General features: G+C 42.9%; 1 protein-coding gene across 1 annotated transcript in view; it reads right to left on the reverse strand.

The window, feature by feature from the left end:
- Positions 1-239: 239 nt before the first annotated feature.
- Positions 240-24242, reverse strand: part of Gpc4 (glypican 4) — a 113681-nt gene continuing 89678 nt past the window's right edge. Inside the window, exons 3-9 of the mRNA XM_038317110.2 lie at positions 23565-23956; positions 11203-11368; positions 5571-5701; positions 5334-5480; positions 3473-3609; positions 2745-2920; positions 240-2651 (exon numbers count right to left, since the gene is read on the reverse strand). Of these exons, the coding sequence (XP_038173038.1) occupies positions 2449-2651; positions 2745-2920; positions 3473-3609; positions 5334-5480; positions 5571-5701; positions 11203-11368; positions 23565-23956 (1352 nt within the window). The 3' untranslated portion in view covers positions 240-2448. The remainder of the gene's footprint in view (positions 2652-2744; positions 2921-3472; positions 3610-5333; positions 5481-5570; positions 5702-11202; positions 11369-23564; positions 23957-24242) is intronic.

Consider the following 24242-nt stretch of genomic DNA (forward strand, 5'->3'; position numbering starts at 1 on the left):
GTGATGGTGATGGTGGTGGTGGTGGTGGTGGTGGTGGTGGTGGTGGTGGTGGTGGTGGTGGTGGTGGTGGTGAGGGTAAGCCTGCCAGCTGGTGAGAAGCCAAAAGTTGTCCCGTCAGACCTGAATGGAAAAAATTTATGATTTGTTTATTTCATAGTTCAAGTTCAAAAGCAAGAGACAATTTAAATAATAAAAGGGTAACGGAGGAAAAATGTAAAGAAAACAAATCAGTAAGCGTCCAGAAAAACCTTCAAGAATATTTAATTTGGAAAATGTTATTGGTTTGGAGGACTTGACTGAAAGAAAACAGCTGGGCAGAGTTCAAGGTTTTAAATTAAAAACAATCTAACAAGGTCTACAGGGATAAATCTTTGAGCCATATTTTGGAGACCAGATTCATTTCTACCAAGTAAAAGTAATAGCAGTCTAAGCTAAAGAGGAAATTCCTCACAACTGAGGTGCTTACTAACTATCAGCACGTTTTCCAAGTTCTCCCAAGGCAGCCCAGCTATTTACAATCTACTTTTCCTCATATATAAGTGGGGCTAGCTATGTTTCCTGTGATTTGCTTTAAAAAAAAAAACACTTATACACACCAGCCAGAATGTGCCTATTTTATTAACATCATGCTTTAATAAATAACTGGCTACTTCTAATAAAATTAAGCTTCTGTTTACAACAGCCCCCAATATTTCATTTTGACCATTCTGAAGAATTTGGTGTAAAAAGTTGAATGAAATGTAGACCCTGAGCTATCAAGTAATTATGTTTCAATATAAAAATAGAGCTTTCCTCTTACAACTAAAGATTGAACAATAACGCATAACAACCTGTCTATGGGCTCTGGCATCTTAATGACTTAGAGAGCAGAAGAACCTTGCACAGTGGTAGTGTTTCCGAAGACTTTTGAGAACTCCTTTTGAAATGATCTGCTACTTTCTCCAGGTTTTCTGACCGGTCATTTGGATACAAGAAAAGGGCTTCCAAGGGGGCAAGGCAGTGGACAAGTCTTTGGCCTGGGGCAAGTTAGGGCTTTTGCTAGTTCACCTATGTGGCTAAGGGCCACCAAGGAAATGAGGTCTTCTTAGCTCTATATGTACTCCCATTCCTCCCACAAAAGATAACATACAAAAATCTGACACCCAGCTCTCCTCTCAGTGGGCTCCTTGGGCAGGATTGATAGCAGACTGAAATCAGTCTGGGTCCTTCATTGAACTGATCAAAAGTGAGCGGTGAGAAAAAAAAAGAATCCAATTAGATCACCTTACGCTCTTTTCAAAACTGGAGTCGACAAAACGCAAACATATACACACAGACAAAAACTCTGCTTGAGTGTTGACAGTTATTCCCTGAGCCCAGGCTGTACCCCAGTTCTGGCTAGCTGCCAGAGAGCTCCCTTTTATGACACGCTTCCCAGAGTGGTCAGTGGGGTCAGGAATCTGGATCCCTCCAACACAGGGGTACAAATGAGATTGTTGGTCACCTGCTACTGCCATTGGGATAAACGACTAGAGTGTCAGCATGGATACAGAAACTGGTACGTGGTGGCTCCCTAAGCTGCCTGGTTTTTAATATATACCCCCCAAGTCCAAGAGTATACATGGGATAAGTGGGGCACCCCGAGTGCCTTTCATCTTTCAAGGGCACCTACATCAAGAATCTTCATTTTCCTGGATCGTGTACACTTTTGAGGATGGGTGGATTCAAGAATTCAAGATTCCACTCAATCCAAATGGGTCTCTTCCAGCACCCAGTTCTGAGTGGGGTCTAACTCTCTTCTTAGACAGGTGTTTGAATGCAATCTGACCAGTGGCTTGGAAGCCGGTTTGTGCCTCCACATTCTGGCCTAATTGAATATGCACAGAAGAAAGAAACCTCAAAGTTGCCTCCACTTCTCCAGATAAGCAGTTCAAATAAGAGGGATAAATGGAAATTTTACGGCTTGTTGGGCTTTTTCCTTTAATGAGATAACATGATAAATAAACCTGCTTCTGTACAGCTATTTAATATTTCGGAAATACGTACATGTTACATGCCAAGAAAGGACCCTGGTTTTCTTGTGAGAAACAAGGTGAGATCATAATTCGGAAAGAAAAGCCCCACAAATAAATTGAGCAAAAAAAAAAACAAAACAAAACAAAACAAGAGTGAAAAAAAATCACAAATGCACAACTAACTACAGTTCTGTACCTACACTGTCAGCCACATTGAACACGATTTCTGAAGGAGCAAAACAAACTTAAAACGCAGGAGTCCCTGCTGTCCCCTCAAACTGAATGAGAAAATAAAGTCAACACTGCTCAAACCAGTGGCCACATAGTAAAAACTGTACAGCTGCTGTCCGTTCATTTAAAAAGCAAAGTCACTAGGATGGTAAAAAAAAAAAAAAGTGAGAACTGGTGCCTCTGAACTCTCTGATGATGACCACTTTTACTCAGAGCTTGGTAATTATCTCCACTCTCTCTGCACAGCGAAGAACAAGAGGCAGAGGACAGCGAGGAGGTAGGGCTTTGCCTCTGCACGGGCGCCGGCACCGGCGGCTTTCTCATTGGCGCTCTTCCCAGAATGGTCAGTAGCATTGTACTCAAACTCAGAAGGACACTGCTGATATTCACACCCACTTCCACTTCCCTCTCCGCTACTTTCATCACCTACATTGAAAAGAGAACAGAGATTTCAGGGCACGTAGTCTCATCAGGTCAGAAAAGAACAAACCCCATAACGTCAAAATCAGCAACGCTTACTGATATCAAAGAAGTCCACGTCGTTGCCGTTGTAAGCATTCTTCATTTTACTGGTCATAACCCGAAGGGCCATGATTTGACGAAGGATCAGTATGTCTTGTTTGGTGGTGTCGACCTGGACTTCTGGGTTGTTGCCCTGGTTGGCCAATCCATTTCCGGTCACTGCAAACAGGTACCTGAAAGTAAGACATGACTCCATTGGAATGATCGGTCAGTAAGTGTAGGCGAGCAAAGACTTTGCTGAATGTTAGCATCTCTGCCCAGCGTAGTGGAGTAGACGTTCTTCCATTTACAATCAACTAGAATTGCTCCTTCTCCCTCCCGGGACTGTGTAGTTTCTGTGATCTGACGGTGACCTCTTTTGGGGCGATTGTTCTGGCAAAGAAAAACACCCTCTGAATGGGTGCTTATCTCAGTCACAGAGTGTGCCAGGGATACATGGAATCATCAAAGAGAGTGTGACCTTTTGAGAAGTGGTGCTTTTAGAAGGCCAGGACCCTGAGCCAAGGGCCACGGGCACTGAATGTTTTGAACAGTCCTTAGCACCGGGGTAGAACTACTGCCAAGTCCAGTCCTTTGTAAGTATCTGGGTGCCTTTTGGAAGGGCCCAAATGCCAAAGCCCATGCTTAAGGACACCTAGAAACTTTCTGTGGCATCACTAGCCACAGTGAGCTGCTTCACTTAGATCACAGCGGAGGCGCTGCTCTTTCCCTCGGGAGAGGCTGACCTGCTTTTGCCCTTGCCGTTCCAGCAGTCGTCCTCATTGCCATTCCCTGCCGCCATCCTCTCGTCATTGCAAAGAGTGCTTGGGAGAGAGGACCAGAACTTCTTAGCCTGTTTCAGTTTTTCCTTGACATCAGTAACCTAAGGAGGAAAACCAAAAACGGCTCACCTATGTACAAACGCAAAACTACAATGTATGATCCCAGCACTCGGGATGCTGTAGGCTGTAAATAACCCCTCACCCTTGCCTCTGTACATAACCCTGAAGTAAACTCATTGGCTCTGTCTCCCCCCGCCCCCACCCACACATCATATAAGTAGAAGGTTGACTACTTTGGAGGAAGACAAGAAAGGGTAATGGAGATAAATGTGATCAAAACGTATTATATACACTTTTTCAACAAACGGGGCAGGAGAGATGGCTCAGTAGTTAAGAGCATTTGTTCTTCTTGCAGAGGGCAAGGGTTTATTCTTAGTACACACTTGATAGCTCACAGCTATCTATAACTTCAGTTTCAGGAGATCTGATGCCCTTTTATGAACTCTACACTTAACCAGGAATCCAAGTGGTACAAACACACAGATGCAAGCAAAACGTCCATACACATGAAATAAAACAGCAATAAAAAATGCAAGAAAATAATGTTGTTGACATAAATCCATCTTAAAATCTAAGTCAAACCCAAACTATTTATGGATGTGCCTTTTGATCACTTCTAAATAGCTCTGGATTGTATGCAGTTCAGTGTTTCTAGTTCAGACTGAAGGAAAATACCAAGAAATAAACAATCACTCAAAGGAATTAATAGTTCAAGTGCAAACTCTAAAGGAGCTGCCTGGATCCTGGATCCACTGTCTACTTCCTCATGTAACTGCCATCCCAGCTCCGCCAAGCTCCGCAGCCTGTAACACAGACTTTCACCCCAGGCTTTCCTGGTCTGAATCAAGCATCCACAGCACACAGGGAAACTTTATTCTTCCTTGCACATCAGTCTCATGTTGGGCTTCCTGCTCTAGGTTCCCTCCGACTACGGCACTAGGACATTGCTGTGTATCACCTGTCTATAGCCTAAAATTTTCTCCTATCCTACCATCATCGACTTTGACCTTACACAAGCCTAGATCACTATATACTAAATGGCACCATGGAAGATTTTTAAAAAAAAAAAAATATTTAAAGCCCAACAAGGACTAACTGAATCAAGGTTGTTTTGCTGCATGAAGAAATTTACTTTGAAAAGGTGATTAGGAAAGAGTAGCCAATGGCAAAGGCGTCCTTTCTACCTGAACAAGGACTTCGCAGATACTTCTTTGCTTCCTTATATACAAGGCCCATCGTATTTTGGGTATGGTGCAGATAATAAGAAGATGTTTGCAATTGGCATTATTTACCTTATTGGTCAAAAACAGTAAATCCATGCACGACGTTAACAAGTTAAATGTTATCACAAGAAATCAACTCGGGATTTTAGGTTGTTTACTTGTGAGATTACTTTGGCTCTTACTGAACAGCTTAGACTGGTGCTTTGTTGAGGTCTTTGGAATCCAAGGCCCTGTCTTACTGCCCTGAGCTTCCCCTCGTGCATAACCTAGCAGTGGGTATATAATAGATGCTCAGTAAATACACAATGGCACTGAAGAGAAGTCTGGAGATGAAACTTGTTCCAACGCATTTCCTTGACTATATAGGACCTTTCTGAGACAGAAAACGAGGCACATTTACTGCCGTCCACATACAAGAAGATTAAAAAGTTAAACACCTAAAAGATTCACACGCGTATGCCTTCCAACTAAAAGTTCATTTTTTGAGCAAATGTTTGGAGTTCATTGCCATTGAACACACCCATTCCTGCTAAAGTACTCACCAGTCGGTCCAAACTAGTGCCAGCAGCTGTGGTTGGGCGTTGCTCTGGATGGTAAGGCCTGAATCGAGCGCTGAAGGCACTTTCAGAGATGGACCGAGAAATTCGGCCAGCCGGGAGAGGCTTCGGAGGCCCACAGCCTTGGAAAACCTACAGGGGAAGTGAGTTCGTATTAGGGATGTTACATGACAAGGCAGAGGGCGTGTCTCGCTGTCCCGCCCAGCATCCTGCCTGCAATACCTTCTGAGACACTTGCACACTATTATCCTGCATGTTCATGATAGCATCAGAAATCTTCACATCGATAGGATCCATAACCGACTCAATGTTGAAAGGACCCTCCAGCCTCTCCGCCACCATCAGCATAGCATCTAGTAAGGGGTTGGGAGAAAGACAATACAGCACAGACAGAAAAATCATTAGTTTAGATTTGACTATCAGCCCGATCATTTTATTGCCTCTGCTTTTTTCAAAAGGAGGAGAGGAAGGGGGAGGGGGAAGGAGATAATACAGTTTTTTTTTCCCAATTTTTTCCTTATTTTCTAGCTATTTCTATAATTTCAAATTGTATCTACACATTATGTAGCAGTAGCTCTCTAAAGTATGAAGAAGCCAGATGAATGATTTGTTCTGGGGTAAGGAGATTCAACTGGGACTCTCCCATCTTTTGGATAACTCACTCCTTCATATGTCAGCCAGCACCCAGCTGACAATCTGGCTAGGGACAGAGGAACATGCCTGTTCTCCCAGACACTTCCCTGGGATCTTTTCCTTTCAGGTTCCATTTACGAGAGTTGAAAACATAAATCAGTTACAATCCTGGCATACCAATTCTTTTCTTTCATTTCTTTTAAAGAGACATTTCAGATCCTTGAGTGCAGAGTTGGATAATAGAAAAGAAAGCGTTCTGGGAATCCTAATGACTTCAAACAATGAAACTTTGAGGCGTGCCACTTTGGGGTTAAGATAACCCCATTTTCGAACGTGAGGGCCTCAGCTGATTTAGTAGTAATATGCATGGGTTTTTGGCGGGGGGATTGGAGTGAAATCATGAGACAAAACACAGTGCCCAAACATTGTCCATTTGTGGTATGTAGTTTCACCGATACCTGGAAGTCACTTTTAGACTTTGGAGGACACTGTCATTTCCTAGCAAGTGCTGGATTCCTTAAAGAAAACAAGCAGTTATTTGTTTCCCATATGTGCTTTTGGGGATTATGATTTGGTATCTTTGCCCAATAACTTGCACAAAATTAGAAGAACTTTTGGAAATGACCCCCCCACACACGGGGGGGGGAAGGGGATGTGTTAATTATTGACACATAGTAAACTTTTGAAAAACCATTTTTTTATTACTGTGTGATTGTGTATGTGCGTTTGTGTCTGTCTGTCTGTGGGCATGTGCAAGTGGGAGTGGGTGCCTGTGAAGCCACAGTTGGTTGATACCCTGGAGTTGGTGTTACAAGTGATCGTGAGGTACCTGCCCTGGGTGATGGGAACCAACTTGGGTCCTCTGGACGAGTGATGCACGCTCTTAGCAGCTGGGTTTCAATAGTTAACCTTTAAACAGTGTTTTCTTCTTTACACTCCAGAAGTTAGATCCCCACTGTCTACTCCTATAGGTACTTCAATGTCAAGAACGAGAAAAATGTGTCCCTTTTCAGAAGGCTGGGTGTCCTAAGCTTTCTAGTGGGAAAAGGCTTTAAGTATCATCCTAAAAACAAAATCAAAGTTGGTTGTCAACTTCTCACTTTCAACCTAGAACAAGTACTACACAACACTTCTGAAAGCGTGAGGCCACCAAACAATGAACAGATTCCTGTGCAGTGTGATGCTTTAAAGTAATAGCAATAAGTAAGCACCAATAAAATTATGTCTCTAACCTTTAAGTAAAGGCTGAAAGCATGAATATGCCATTGTACTAGAGGAGAGAGGGGGTAAAAATGCTTTTGATGTGCTAGAGAAAGACGACTTTTGCAAACAAGCGGAGCACAGCCTAAACGTCTTTGTCACTGTCAAAGCCGAGGGACCACCACATACAGAAAGCACATTCCTTCACTAGCCAAGAAATCGCGAGCACCAAATCAAAATATTATGAATAAATAACAAACTTCCCAACTTCAGAGGTTTCGAAGGGGGCGGGGTGCATTTTGTACCTATTTATTCCCCTAGTGGTGAGGAAAGGCAGGCCAAATCGATCCCTAATGTGTTTGTGAAAGCCTGAAAGGAAACATAAACCCCAATTCTTCTGGCTGTTTGGCGTCTTTGTAAACTCAGGGCCAATGGCCATACACAAGGGCCTGGGAATAGAGAGGGAACCTAGGCTTTTGTCGGGGCCGGTGCCATGGCGTTGCGTGTCGCATAGCTGAAGAATGCGACTGAGAATCCATTCTGCCTGTGCCTCACAGACCAAAGCCAAAGCTGCCTGGAACCCTGCAGGAAGTCAGGACTGGCTAGCCACCGCCCCTTCGACAGCCACCACCACTCCCCCAAAGAAATACCAAAGACGGCTGGTTTGGTATTTTACTTTCCTTGTGGTTGACAGAGGCCACAATTCTCATATGCATGGGATATCATACTGGTTCTTGCCTCCGCCAGGAACTGGCTGGTGTCCCCGTCAGCAATTCCAATACTAAATTCCCATGGGCAGCAACATGTGACATTAACAGGGTTGGCTCTGAGTCAACTGAATGCTAAGAGAGGCACAGCACGTGACACACAAGTTGAACCGAAGAAGAATTTATGATTCTCCGAAAACCAGCTTCTTTCGGTGGTAGTGGAAAAGCAGACATTTTATAAAGGTTGAGTTTCCAAAGGTGTTTCCCATATTTGGACCCAAAGTTGGACTAGTCCTGAGGAAGGCTGGCAAGACTTGAGCATTTAGAACTTGTGGTGATAGGCAGATGCAGTTGCGGAAACTCGGAGAACCCAGCAACAAGGCTGACTTGGAAAATCCCAGCTCATTTTGAGAGTCTCGAGTCTGGTACAACCACAGGACCAGCTCAACGCACTGGTTTTAAGGGGCCCCTCCCAACTCACCCAGAAAAGCCTCCCTTTCTTGGGAATCAGCAGGAGTGGGAGGAGACAAGGAAGGGTAATGGCGATGAGTATGATCAAGTATATTATATGCATGTATGAAAATATCATACGAAACCCATTATTATATATAATTAATGTATGCTCATAAAAAAACAGTGTTGAAAAAGTATTCCGTTCTCACTGGGGAAAGTGATTACTTTTTCATTGTGTCTCCAATAAATAATCAGAAACCCACATCTTTAGCCTCCCAACCTGACTGAAGAGCTGAAGGCAGTTTCCCAACTTAACCCCAAGATGTGACTTTCAAAGGGATGAAACAAATCTTTGACTACTCAGTAACTGCAGTCATTTACACAGCAAAGAAAAATTCCAGCGAGAGAGAGAATATGAATATTTACAGCACAGGCATGTAATTGGGACTGAATTCTACAATCATGGAGGAGATTAATTAAACCCTTGTGAAAAATCCATGAAAAAGAACAGGAGATTAACATGTCTATTACGTCTGGCCTTTTATATCAGCTTCATTAGAAGTAAAGGGTAGTGTATCCATTAAAAATGATGCTGACATACAACTGCATGCTACATCACTCCAAGAGCATCATTTAAAATAGCTGCAGAAAAATCAATTCCAAAATCCTATCCATTTTCACTTGGGTTTAATTCCGTTTCTTCACAGATAGCACATGTAATTTTAAAAATACACTACAAGAACCGCAGCAACAGTTGAAGGCTGAAAACATTAATCAGGCCAGCCTGAGTATGGTTTTGATGTACTGAGGATCTGGAGGGTCACAGACAAGATGGGCAGGAATTTGGCCTTTGGTACAAGGATGAGATTGGGCCTTGGTAGTGGCTGCTGCTGGATAGGCTGCAATAACAGAACGGAAGGTGGAATTGTCCCTGCACCTGCCCTCAGGGTGCCTGGGTAGAAAAGGAAGTAAAGCTCACTGTCACCAATAGCTTTTCGTATGGCATGCTTGCCCCAGAGAAAAGCCTATTATGTTCAAGAACTAAGTTTAGCTACCTGTGATACAGTACACCTGCAATCTCACCCATTCGGAGGCAGGGGCTAGGAGGGTGAGTTGGAGGCCAGTCTGGGCTACACGGCAAGAAAGAAGAAAAACGACAACCAGCCCAAAACAGCAATTTAAGAAGAAAAAGTAATTGAATCACAAACGCTACAACTGGCTATGGGGAGGGTATAATTGGGATGGGGGAGGAAGAGGATGATGACCTTAGTTAGTTCCGGTGATACCACAGTCATTATTTCCATAGGACATTTTTCATTTCTCCCCTGGTTTCATTCCGGGCATGCCACACCATTTGTGTTTGCATGTACTTATGGTTTTATGTTTCCCCTTTCATGAGAGTCTATTTTTCTGTATGTAAAAGATTTGTTTCCCAGGGTTTCCACAGCTTTGAGCTATCTAGGCCACAATTATGCTTCAGAGTGTAATATTTACATCTTTTTCTCCCAGTCTCTGTGTTTAAGAATTGGTGGGACCCAATTTATTGATGCACTTTCAAACAGACTTAATATGGCAATTGACTCTCGCTCAGTCTAAAATGTATTTTCTTACTCCAATTTCCTCTACTCCAAAAAAATTTAAACCTTCAACAAACAAAATGAAACAAAATAAAGCAAAACCGAGCCAGCAAATTACACGCACGCACCCATGATATGGAAGACTTAGCAAAAACTTGCTTCCTCTAAAGACATTTCAATGTGCAATTCTGCAAATGTGACTGGGGAATGAGAGAATGAACTGGTACACTCTAAGCATGTACGTACTGTTCTACCAATGCTGGCCTTTGTGACCTCAATATCGGCCAGCGAGGTTTCAGGTGTGGCATGCAGAATGGGCACTAATGTAGATGGTTGAAGGCTGTTTAAATCAGGCTAATGTTTTCCCCGAAATCCTAACTGGCCTTCTCAGAACCCAGGCAGTTTGCAGTGCTGTCTGGGTTCTAGTAATGGCTTCCTAATTGGCAGAAATCAACAGACTCAACAGTCCTACTTCCTAAATAATCAGTCCACTCATGTAAGAGGACTCTACCATGGCTAAGTCCCTACGAAAACAAATCCTGTAATTTTCTACATCAGAGTTCTTCAGATCCGATGGTCAAACGGGCATCTGGTCAGTTTGCCAAAGATTTGGGTGACATGTAAAAGAAAGATTATAGTGTTGGGGGGAAGGTTGTGTGTAGGGGCAGGGGTTGTGCCAGAAGATAACATCAGGATCCCTGAGAATGCTACTGTCACCTTAATTTTTATTTTTTTGATAAAGGGTCTCTCACTGGCCTGGAGCACAGAACTTATGCTAGGCTGATGGTCTCTACCTCCCAAGCCCAAGGATTACCGGTGCTCCACCACACCTAGCTTTTTTTCTGATTGTGGAGATCAAACATAGGCCCTTGTTCTAGCAAAACAAGCACTTTACCAATGGAGCCACCTGCCCAGCCCAAGAGAGAATCTTCAAAGCTCCTTTCATAGCTCTGTGAAGACTGTACATCAGCGTGAACATGAACAGACCCAGGATGAGTGCTAAACCTGAGAATTTCACAGGAAATATCAAACAGATACCTCCTGCTGCATTCAAAGCCGGTGCATCTAACTGTCTTCTGCAGTGCCACCATTAGTTCAGAGGACACTGACTGGCAGTGCTGATTTTACTACCTCAAAGGACTGAGCGCAGCACAGCCAGGACTCCGCCAAACATTTCACATTAAAACGAAAGGAAAAAAATCTCAGAGCTGGCAATTACAACAGTCCTTGTGGCAAGAAGCGGAGTCATCGCTAGTAAAACAAATCCATCAATCGCTCGCTCACCTATGAAATTGTTCCACTCCAAATCGAGGTCTCCTTGGTTGGCCAAACAGCCTCTCATGATGTTAGAGCAGTAGTTGTAACAGGGCTTCACAGACACCAGGCCCCGGCAGTGGGAACAGTAGATCATCTTCAGCAGCGCTTCCTTGCACTGGGCTGTGGGGTTCACCTAAATGTGTGACAAGACAAAAAAAAAAAGAAAAAAGAAAAAAAAGAAAGCCACAGTTGGGTTAAAGGAGACACAACTGACATTGGAGGATCATCCGTGAACTTCGGGATGAGTTAATAGTGTTCTCAATTAGGAGGCTTGACTCCAGTGGAAGTGGAGTGGAGTAAGAATTGGACAAGTGGAAGACAGGGGCCGGAAAGCTGGGGTTAGGGGTGGGGTGAGTGAGGTCAATGTAAGTTCTGTTCTTTGTTTAGCGCTGCTGATGGTAGAACCCAAAACCTTGCTGCGATCCCTGCTTTTCAGTATCAGACTGAGACATAGGTACAACTTGTATTCAAATACTGATTCTAAGACTGCCCTTTGCACATTAACCTCCAAGTATATTTCCCAAGGATACCTCATATATACTTTGTTCAACATCTAAAAGCTATGCAGAAGGCAAAGATCATGCATTCTAGAGGACAAGATAAGTAACTTTAAACACTGCAGGGTTTGTGGACAGTCAAGTATGGAGTGCTCTTGTGACATATAATCAAAGGGATGAGGCTTCTGCTAAGTTATGAGAAAGTTACTGAATTTCAGTGGAGAAGTAAATGAAGATCATCTCAGGGACGCCAATAGAATGGACAAACAGGAGTACAGCGCCTGTATTTTCTTAGAATAAGGTGGAGGAATCTAGGACAGTAATGTGGCATAGGAGGGTATGTATGTGGCCAGAATTTAGAAGGCCTGGACGCTGAGCAGAAACCGGGAGACCCTATAGGAGTCAAACAGCAAAGATAAAATCACTACTCAAATCAGACTAGGCTAGCCACCCTCTAAGAGAAACGGCATTTAATGTCATCTTTCTTGTGTCGGATGAAATTGTCTGGGGTCATGAAAGAGCCAATTCCATCCCGTTCTTCATTTCCATCAATAGTAAGAAAGGATCCCAGCTAGGTATCATATGCTGGCGGCTAACTCCAAGTTCCTGGCTTACTCTCTCTGCCCTTTTTTCTTTTGGAGCCTTTATCAGAGGATTAATGCATTCTTCACTCTCATCAGCAACTAGTTCTTCAAGCATAGACTTTTAGAAGCAGATACTACAGCAGGGAGCAAATACTGGGATGCAGGGTGGCTGGCAATGGATGTCACCTGCTCTGGTGTGTTGCTCTGTATATCACTTATCAACAGTGCCCTTAGGAACAGGAACAGGATGGTGCTGTCTATCTGGTAAATGTGGGTGTGCAACTGGGTACACACACACACACACACACACACACACACACCCTTCTCTGGCTTATGCCCAACAGAATGCCAGCATAAAAGCATGCAACAACAAGATGGTAATTGTATAGTCAACATTCTCTACAAAGAGTTAGGACTTTTCCACAGTTTTAACCATTCCCAAATGTTTTCCTAAGCATTAAATTAGTCTCTTTAACTGTGTATTAATGTACAGTAAAATTCTGGCTAACCAATATCCTTGAGGGATGGCCTCTCTGGATAACTAGATTTTCTGGCTAGCTAAAAGTTCATTCCTTTGGAGTCACACATTGTTAGGACTTTGATACTCATTCACCTCTCGTTTTACAGATGAACAAGCAGGCCTCAAGGAGGGAGCCCAAGTCATAGGATCACAGAAGTCTGCACCGGAAGGGGCCTAGCCCAACACCAGCGATGCTGCTCTCACACTGTAGAGATAAGCAAACTGTAGGCAGAGATTAAACAACCTGCTGACAGCCACCTTCCCGCATGTGATTCCAAGTACTGCACCTTATCAGACACTGTGTCACTATGATTTCCCAGATGTGTCACCGCTTCCTGTCATCCTAAACAGAAGATGGGCAATTCTATTCTTAGGCCGTGCTCATTTTCCTCTTTGTTTTTAGTTCCAGTCCACATAAGAGAGGCTGCTAAATGGCAGAGATGCACAGGTTATGCAAATGACTTATAAAGAAAAAAAAAACCCACAATACAGCTAGATGTGTTAGAGCGCGCCTCAAACCGCAGACTTAGGACACCGAGGCAGAGGGACAGCAAGTAAAACTAAAAGTCAGCCCGGAGAAAAGGGTGAGGCCCTGCTGACAAAATAACACTAATGAGAGAGGAGAGAGTGGAAAGAAGGCCGAGAGGAAGGAGAGAGAGGCAGACGGAGGGGAAGGAAAGGAGAATTCCAGAATAGTACTTGGTATGATGAACAGTATTCTTAAGAGCTAGCGGTGTCCTGGTGGAGTAAGTGTAGAAAGCTAAAGTGTCAATGTAGATACTGAGCATTTAACATGTGTCTGGGATTATGATGGTAGAGATCAAACTAAGTGAGGTGTTCTGTATTAGAATATGAAACCTGCTCTATGGAACACAAAAGAAAATCGCAAGGTAGAACAGACCTTTAGGAAGTAAACAAAATGTTCAGGTAAAGACCAGTAGATTCAAAGAGCATTTTCCAAAGCACTTGTCCTATTATTTACTCTCATGACGTGGGGAAGGTAACTCTAGGAAACCCCATATTACAAGTTCAACTGCATGTCAAATCATTAATGCAGGAGACCTTGTGATGCCCTCTCCGAAATGACTCTGATGTAGTCTCCAGTTTAAAATCAGAGAGTAAGCCGGGTGGTGGTGGTGGCATGCACCTTTAATCCCAGCACTCGAGAGGCAGAGGCAGGTGGATCTCTGTGAGTTCAAGGCCAGCCTGGTCTACAAGAGCTACTTCCAGGACGGACTCCAAAGCTACAGAGAAACCCTGTCTCAGAAAAAAAAAAAATCAGCCAGCAGATGAAATCACACAACACAGTGGAGTTTCGTTATAGAAAGATTATGGGTATGGAAACGTTTTTCCATTTTTTTTCTTTTTGGCTAAGGACTGGCTCGTGCTGTACGTGTGGTTTGCTGTATAACGGCTATGGGAACACTAAATAATACTACAAGTGTGAGGAGAGATGGAGAACTTCTAAGAAAGCTGGGACAAAAGAACACGTTAACCACTGAAGCGAGAGAAAAAAAAAAGTGTTCTTGCTCTTTTCAGCCATAAATCAGACCACCATGCAATACTTCACCAGAAGGGAATTCTGGATCTGGGAAGCAAATCCCATTTGCTGGATGAGAGCCTTATATAAAGAGAAGAGGTTTTTTAAACAGCCAGGAAATCTAAAGTAGGAGTCCCCCATGGCACTTCCCCCTTCTAGAAGACATTTCAATAAACTAGCATTCCAGGCTTTGGGTCCCAACTTCACCAACCTGTCCACGCCTGGATGGAGATCCCGTGTAACAAGAACAGGCTCTTCACTCTGCAACATCCCCACACTCTGAGGCTAAACCCAATGGCTATCTCTTTTGAAGCTAAACTGGACTTCTTAATAAAAGCCACAATAGACTGGTAAAGAGCTGAAGGAGTACCAATCAACAAAGGGAAGAAAATCCCAAATAATAGTGCATTTGAAATTCTCTTCTGGAGCCTTTGGCAAAAGATCAATGCTCTGTTGATCCAGTGATGGTGCTTGCTGTCTGTCACTGTGGGATGCTCCTCCACAAGTTGCCAATGGTACCACTATACTCTTGGGTAGGAATCAAAGGGTGGATCTTTCTCACCCATAAACAAACATACAGTGCATAAAGTCATATTTTGTTTTGGGATTAAAGCTGTGTGTCACCACAGCCAGCTCTGGGACCTTTTAAAAGAGAAAATCAAATCCACTTACACTGTATTCTCTGGTGACCATCAGAGTCAATTGCTGCCTTCAATCTCTCTAAAACTTACATACTGAAGTAGATTTACTTTAGAAGTTCCGAAAGCATGTAGCAGCTCATGCCACATGGGGAATAATTAAAAGAGCAATATACTCCAAGGTCCTCCTTTAATCTCCAGTTATATATTTATCCGCTATGGTACAGCATGACAGCTAAAATGTTCAATCCGATGGTCATTTTGGTGCACATGTCTTGACTAACAGCTGTTGTGTTTCTTTTATTCAGTAGGGTCTGCTGAATCCAGATGTTAAACACTCCCAGAATACTTAGTGCTAAGAAAAAACAAACAAAAAAAAAAGAACAGGGGTGGAGCTTTATGATTATATTTCAAAAAAGTCACAATTTTTAGACTTCTCTTAGGGATATAGTTATTTCTCAAAAGTTCATGAAGACAGAAGAGGAAATCTATTTGTAGCCTCCCCTTCCACCTTTGAACAAAAAGGATGATTTAAAGCACTCAGAGAGAACACACTTATTTAGCTTTTACAGTTTTGCGTGTGCACACGTGTGTGTGTGTGTGTGTGTGTGTGTGTGTGTGTGTGTGTGTGTGTGTGTAAGAGACTGAGTGCTTGTCTGGGTCTGAGCAATGAGTTTGACTAGCGAAAAATGGTTGAAGAGAGTTTGAGAAAGAGAGAGAAAATGAGAACGAATGTAGTATTGTGCACATGCAAGCATACATGTGGAGGCCAGAAATCAACCTTGACTTCCTCAGGAGCTACCCACCTCGTTTATTGATGTTATTGTATTGTTAAGACAGTGGGCTCCCACTGGCCTGCAGTTCACTAACTAGGCTACGCTGGCAGGTCGTCAATCTCCAGGAATGCATATGTCTCCCTATCCCCAGACCTGGGCTTCTAAGCCTATATTGCCACACCTTGCTTTTTTTTTAATGTGGGTTTATCAAACTCAGGTCATCAGGCTTGTAAGACTAGGATAAGCACATATTAAGTAATTTATCTCTCTAGCTAAAGAGGGTCTTGAAATCTAGATTGAAGAAAAACTATTTTGTTTCATGACCAATTTAACCACACATGGCTTTTGCTAGGTTTTATTGATTCTCAGGATTCATTTATGGAATACTTAAGGTATTCCAGGTTCTTATTTAAGGGCCTTACGGCATTTAGTAACGCATTTAACCCTCAAAACAATGGTGTGAGGCAAGCATTAATAGCTGATCTCAGAGGTGAAGTAGAAGGGGGCCGAGAAGTATTCAGGGATTCACACAAGCTCTTCGGGTCAGAACTGAAATGTCAGAGCTGAAAGCTGAGCTTTGATCCAGGTAGTCTGGTTCTAGAGCACACGTAATTAACTTCCTTGACGTCTAATGTTATTTTCAGTGATGAGGATCAAGTCTAGGTCTCACACATGCCAGGACAGTGCTATGGCCCAGGTGCTTTGGTGAATATCTATCATGGCTTCTTTGGAATCATAGCCTATAGGAAACGTGAGGGCAACAGAGAGGCTCCTAGACCTCACACACTATCTGCACACTCAGTAAACACACTACAGGGCTGAATACTTTCTAACGATAAGGTGCAGTATTTCATGTTTACTGGTGAAATGAATCAGGTTTTACATAGGAGGGCAATTTAGGACACGACTACATGGAGCAGTGCATACTAGATACTTGGAGGAGAGGACATATTGTTTAATAAAATAATAATGACTTACTGAGTGCCAGCACCAGGCCTTAAAACTGTTCAGTTGCTATAGGGAGGAGAAAGGAGATATAATTACAGGGTATTACTCACCAGCCCTGCTCACAAAGAGTTCAAAGGCTCAAGAAAACACCAGTGGACATGGTAGAGAGGACTTCCCTTGACTGGGGGGGGGGGTGGGTTGCAGCTGAGTGATAGAACACGCATGGGCTCTGGGTATCGTTCCTAGTACCACAAAAGCCCCCTTTAAGAATACAGACTGGGCAAACAACTCACATTTCACCCAAGTTCTGAAATTTTCAAAGAACTGCAGCTAAATGAAGCAGAGATAACGAATTCCTAGAGAAATGAACGGACAGGGCGTAGAGAAGGTAGAAGGGGCCGACATTATTTATGGAGGGGTGAGAACATGTGTCCACTTTTGCTTCTGGACTGAATATTTCTGTATTAACTCAAACAGCAAAATCAGTTTGAACAATTGACCCATAATCCCAATACACAAATATCCAATTTCTAAGACTCCTAAAATCCTTTACAACTGACCAATGATTTTCTCAGTATTAGGCAACTCTAGGAAGCACCTCAGAATTTACCACAGTAAGGGTCACTTTTTAACTTCTTTGAAAAGTACCCATTGTGGAGAGCAGACCCTGCCCTTCACCTGGGCAGCACAAAAGAGACAACCCTGTTGGCGGAGGTGTGGGTGAGTCAGCCCTGATGTGAACATGGGAGAGCTGTCCCCATTACTCATCGGTCAGTGGCGGCATGGACAAGAGATGCCCCCCTCCACTCCACCCATCAATACCAGAGGCAGTTGGGAGAACTGGCCCTGAGGTCACAAAGAACAGGAGAGCTGTCCTTGCTCCTCAACTGCTGCCGCAGTTAGGAGAGTGGCCCCTACACCTTACTGACCCTGAAGGTGTAGGTGTGAGAGACCCCATCCTGAGCACAGGAAAGCTGGGGGACTGGCTCCGCCCCTTGTTCATCTCTGCAAGGGGTGCACTAAGCAGGGCAATGCTGGAGAGCTTGCCCTGCTGATGAAGACAGAGAGCTGCTCGGCTGACCAACCCAGGCCCAGAACCACACTTAGGTGATGGCCCACCCGAACATTCACCTCATCTGTGGGGGAGCTGGCCCCACAGATGATTCAGAGCTGCAGGATCTCCATTAAACAGGGTAGTAACAGAGTCTCAGTAAGGGCCCAACAACGTCAATGGTGTACGAGAGACTAGGGGCCTTGAACCACACCAGTGATTCTTTGCAATGAACGCCTACATGTAAAAATAAATGACTCACTCTGTCACACACTGCAGCTTTTGTAAAGTGGGTGTGTAGCTTGGGGGTAGCGAGGTCCTGGGCTCCTTCTTTAGAGCTAAAAAGGATGGGGAAGAGACAGAAGAAGAGGAAAAGGAGGAGGAAGGGGAGGAGGGAAACAGCAGTAATTCCCCTCCTCTCAGCCTTCCTGAGTATATACATGTATTATGACATCTGTATGCCATATCTGCTATAAAAAGCCTTTATAGAAAAGGCCCCTTGGAAAGCCTATTTTTTAAAGCCTTTCTACCAAATAACCTGCATTTTCCAAGCACCACATTAAAACCTCCAGTGAGCAGTCTGCAAAAAAGAAAAATGCTAGAATGGAGCTCTTCCCACGGCCTGGATTTCATTTCAGAAATCCAGAGCGGGCCTTCAGCCACATTACACAGCAATGGCAGTCAGCGTGCTGCCCTCAAGTTAGAAACACATTGCCTTGTAGCTTATTCCAGCTCTGAGCATGCATTTGTTGCTGTGCTCCGCTTCTCCACTCGCCTGGCTTTTTTTTTTTTTTTTTTTTGTACAGCCTCTCACACCAAACAAACAGAAAAGGTCTAGCTTTTCATCTGTTGCCTGGTAACATAAGCACCCGATAAAAACAACAGGAAATATTTCACCAAATTCTGGTAAGAGGATCTAGGGAGCCCACACTTGCCGTGGGATGTGATGAGTTTGGTCAGCAGTTTCCTAAGTCCTTCTCAATTCAGTACACACACCAAGAAGGAAAGATGCCACTTTCTCTCGCTACTAATCGAATAAGGAGATTTTGAAAGCATAATGTATACAATCAACGCATTCGCTCAAGAATATTTGTGGGCACATTGTAGATAACATAGAGGCTATACAACTATGTGAAGTTGTGCCTTATTTTTGAAATCACTGGACTACTATACTTCATATATGAAAATATGATTATTTTAACTCCCTTAAAGACTCTACAATTTTTGTTCTTTTTCTACTTTGTTGTATTTCCTTTTTAAATTAGTCGTTGTGTGTGGTACTATTACCTAAGGCTAATTTTCATACAAGCACACTGAGCAGACATCCCACTAACCTCCCCTTTATCCCTCCTTTCCCTCCCAGTCTCCTTCTGTCCCCCTAGATGCTTTCTCTTCTACTTCTATATTGCAGTTTTATGTCAGAGTATCTGTATACACTCTAGAAATCACAAAGCAAATACCCCGCATTTGTCCTTCGGAGGCTGGCTTGATTAAGGGTGTTTGTGAGCTTCATTCATTCATCCTCCAGGCATATACCTTATCCCCACCCCCACCATATCTTAAGTCCCACCATGCCCTTTGCAAATTTAGCCTTTATGTCTAAGTAAAAAGATACTACTGAAGGTAGAATGAAAGTTTATACTCGGTTTCTTAAAAGCTTATTTACACTTATAATGATGTAGGGGAAAATAACAAAATGCCTAATACTCAGAATTGTTAAGAGACTACAAGTAAAGAGGGATCCACAGAAATGGCTTAAACGGCAGGAGAGTCCTTCACAGACCTCAATGGTAAGACACCATTGTCTAATTATAGCCCATGTAGTTTGGGGTACGGGTGTAGACACAGTCCTATTATGCCAGTGTTAATTGAAACCATGAGAATGTATCTCTTTGGCAGAAGAGCTATTAATTTTCATGGTGCATGTAACCACTTGTGCATTTCTTAAGCACCACAATAGACTCCAACCTTCTAGGCAAAACTGCTGCCACAAGCAGGTAACTAAAAACTGCATCATGAGCCATGTAGCGGCAGGCTATTTGAGAACGGTCTGTGTCTAATGAAGAGGGTATCTCTGCAGTTGGGATCTTAAAGCTCCAAGGAGTATGCTGACACTGCTGGGTCCAGCGAATATGAAGTGAAGCAAGCAACGAGTCCTTCACCCAAGCAGCGCTCTTCTCTGGGAGGAAGGAAAGCTTGCTGGTACTGACGGCCCTCTCAATGGCTTTGTGGTAATCAAATCACTGTTCATCTTGGGGGTGCAAAAGAGAGCTGGAAAAACAAGGTATCCACCCATGAGAAAGTGAGACCATCTCTGAGTTAAGCAAGAATTCAGGGAGCAGCCCTAAGGGCCAGGATGCTTCTGCAGCTTGCCTTTAAAGATCTCTTTGTAGCAAGTGGTTTGGATCTCCTCAGTTGGCAAATAGCTTCCCTACTCTGAAAGGCTTTTTTTCAGGTTAGAGGGCATTGATTTTTATGAAGTACCAAAAAACTACATATGTTAAATTGCTGTCCTTCCAAGGAGAACAATATATAAACTGGTAGAGAACCAAATTATGAGTTAATCATATCAATTTTCTGCTTCTTCGATTTGAAATATACATTTTTAACAGTTAGGTCATTTACTACATTCCTCATAAAGCAAACGCTTAAATTCTGCTTAACTGGAAGCTACACTCCAAAAATTAATACAGCAAATATTTTCCAAAGTCTGCAACAATACCTGGCATGCTGCTACAAAGAGACATCCCATATAAGATAGACTTGATACAACTCTGATTTTGGATTCTTTTGATTTAATACCTATGTGTTTTACTATTGTTATTTAAATAATACAAACCAACATAGTTGAAGGTTGTGATTTTAAGTCTGGAAGTTACACAATAGTGAAGCCAAAATAATCCATTTATTTATTTGTTTATTTTCCAGTTACAAGCATAACATTTAATGTAGCTTGATATTTTTTAACCAACTGGCAAATAACTTTGCCTTGTGTAAATTACGGGATATATCTTGTATTCACCATATTATATCTTGTATTCACCATTAAAATATAAACGTTTAGGAAGTTGTAAGTAAAAAAGTGAATACAGAAGAGAGCTCAATTCTAGCCGGGCAGTGGTGGCGCACGCCTTTAATCCCAGCACTCGGGAGGCAGAGGCAGGCGGATCTCTGTGAGTTCGAGGCCAGCCTGGTCTACAAGAGCTAGTTCCAGGACAGGCTCTAAAAAAGCTGCAGAGAAACCCTGTCTCGAAAAACAAAAAAAAAAAAAAAAAAAGAAGAAGAAGAGAGCTCAATTCTGAAACAAAAAAAAAACCCATGAAGTTATGTTAAAAAGTAGCTTTTCTTCTTATCCAACTAACAGTAGTACCTACATTTGTTTAATGTAAAGAAAGTTTTTTTTCCAAACAATTGCTTATGGCGGTATGTACACTCTAATTTTTCTCTGCATAATGTACACATAGCACACAGGTGCACATGTATATACAGGCATGTACAGCACACATTAGCTCCTTCCTGTCCATTCATCGCAGGAGGAACATGAAGAATGCTAAAAGTGAGCAAATGTGTCGGGTGAACTTCTATGCCAATGACATGGGCCTCGAAGAATTGTGGACGGTGGACTACTTCCAGACTGAGACCTAAGTGTTTCCAAGATTAAAAATGATTTCTGGAGTTGACAGAAGTACAGCATTGAGATTAGTTTTCTAACTACCTTAGATCCATATGCCCCACCAAATATTTGCCACAGACAATGAAGGTATCAGAAGAAGAAGGAGAGGGTGGGCAAAAATATACTGCAAAGAAATTCCTAACAATTTTACAGCCTTGCCAGGAGAGCATCAGTTAATTGAATGCATATTATTTCCTAAATCCAAATAATCAGCATCTATTTTCTGTAACATCCTATTTTTAGACTCGTGTGCTGCCCTCTGGTAAACACTGGCTTCCTCTCAACTAAGGTGGCAGGTACATTCTGTGCACTTAGTTGCTCATTAACAGTTAGTGGTCCCTGTTGCCTGGTTATGTTTGTTAATAAGCATCTGCTGGTTTAGACAGTAAGTGCCTTGGTTTGGATAATGAATTACCTGGTCATCCCAACTGTAAGATGAACTCTGTGATCGGTGATCTGGTGGCTGTTTTGGTATCTGTAGTACTGCTCAGCTTTCACATTGACCTTTTGTCTAACCATGAAAACAACTAAATGACAAAAGCAAAAGCCACCATCTGTGCACACTGGGTTTTGAACAGTGGCTGACAAACTGGCCACCCACTTAGGAGCCGAAGGAAAAGAGCCCTAAGAGCAGTCTGACAAAGGTAACTTTACTCCAGTATAGATGCTTCTTCCCTGGTATTAAGTCATAAAAGACGTCTTAAGTTAGCTTTCTATTGCTGTAATAGACATGACTAAAAGCAACCTAGGAAAAGTTTACCTTACATAGCCTGGGTCACAGTCCACACTGGGGAAGCCATGGAAGAGTATTCCTTACTGGCTTGCTCTCCAAGGCTTGTTCAGTCTGCTTTCTAACACCATCAGGACCCACCTGCCCAAGGGTAACAGCAGCATCAACATTGAGCTGGGCCCTCCCACAGTCACAAAGCTCGGAACACTCAATACCATCTGCAGTTCCAAATTCTGAAATGCTTCACGTAGGCGTAGTGATACAAGGTCCTTCACAGTGTTCCGGGGCTTAAGGGTCACAGCTCAGTGGAAGAGCACTGGCTACACATCAGCATGGCCCTGAGCTTCTGTTCCCGGCGCTATAGAAACTAAAAACTTGCAAATCTCCCTGAAGAGTGAACCATTCCCACTTTGAAATCTTGCTCAGAATTCTACTGCAGGAAATCTAGGAGAGCAAAGCTTCTCTATGGCAGCTAAAGCACAGAACTCAGTCTTAAACCCATACAAAAGTCCCCTTTGCTTCGCCTCATGGAGGCTCATGAAGACCCTTCTAAGGTGGTTCCATGGAATACAGTCTGAAAAATCCTGGTCTACACCAACTCATTAAATTTCCAAGAGGTTCATTTTACCACATATTACAATAGTATTGTCTGTACTGGTAATTCTCTAACCAAAGCCATGATCATGACCTGAATAGTGCACAGCAATTGTCATGAAAGCTCTGAGCACACTTTCTAATAAGGACACAAATGCCCCTGGATACTAATGATTTCCTAATCTGCAACTAGTGGGCTCAAACATGGTCATCCAAAATAACTAGGCGTGAAGCCTGAGGTGGGGAGGATACTTTTGCACAAAGAGAAAGAGCTAAAAGCAGATGGAGAATGAGTTGTTAAAATTATTTTTAAAATTAAGACTTTGGAGTCAATCTACATGCCACTTAAGAATGGCTACCAAGGAAACTACAGAAAATAACAATGATATATAAAGATGTTCATCCTAGCCAGGTGGTGGCGGTGCACGCCTTTAATCCCAGCCCTTGGGAGAAAGAGGCAGGCAGATCTCTGTGAGCTCAAGGCCAGCCTGGTCTACCGAGTGAGTTCTAGGATAGCCAGGGCTACACAGAGAAACCCTGTCTCAAAACACAAAAATATAAATAACAAACAAAAAATAAATCTTGCCCTAGCACTGGTGAGGTAAGTCTAAAGAGTGTGGACGAAGTATGGGAGGGGAGAAACCATGAAAAGATTGTTATTGAGCCAACGGAACCCTAATGACTTGCTTTTGAATCTTTCTGCAACCTTCTTTTGAAACCAAACAAACCAAAAAAAAAAAAAAATCAAAACCCAAGAAAATACATACAGAGAACTTACCACAGAGACTTTGCTCACTACGTCTCTTGCAACTGCTAAGCCTTGAGCAAAAGTCCGGGCTGCGACAAAGGCACGCGTAACCTGGAGCTTCAGTTTCCGAGGGACATCTCCAAAGGGCTTCAGCTGCTCTGTGTATTTGCTCACGCATTCCAGGTACTCATCTGTAAAATGGTACTGCGAGTTCACCAGGCGGAACATGCGCTCCAGAAGGCGAGCCCAGAAGTCATTTAGCATTTCTCCCAGGTTCACGTTTCCCGCCACATAGTAGCGCTTCAGCTCTACGAAGAGATCTTTAAATAGTTCTGAATTTTGCATGTATAAGTGGCCATATGTCTTCACAAACATATCATTCAGGGATTTCTCTGCATTTTCAAGTAGTTCTTTGAAGAATTCTAAAAAGAAAACCCCCAAAAAAGGGGAGAAAAACATTTAGAAAGGCTGTTTTCTAGTAATTAAATAGCTGAATGAGGTAAATTTGAAAACTGAAAAATTGTGACATTCAACTGGAAAGTGTGTCTGTATACAAAGTGCACTACTTCTGAGGAATTTGTATCTCAAATCTTTGTCAATGAAAGGAAGCCTATGTCACGACGCCATTCTTTCATTGATGCCTACGTCCAAGAGAACGAGAAGGAAAATTTAAATCAGCAGTTTCTCAGGAATCAGTACAACATTCTG

This window comes from Arvicola amphibius, chromosome X, assembly GCF_903992535.2.
Source record: "Arvicola amphibius chromosome X, mArvAmp1.2, whole genome shotgun sequence".
NCBI classification, from domain to species: Eukaryota; Metazoa; Chordata; class Mammalia; order Rodentia; family Cricetidae; genus Arvicola; species Arvicola amphibius.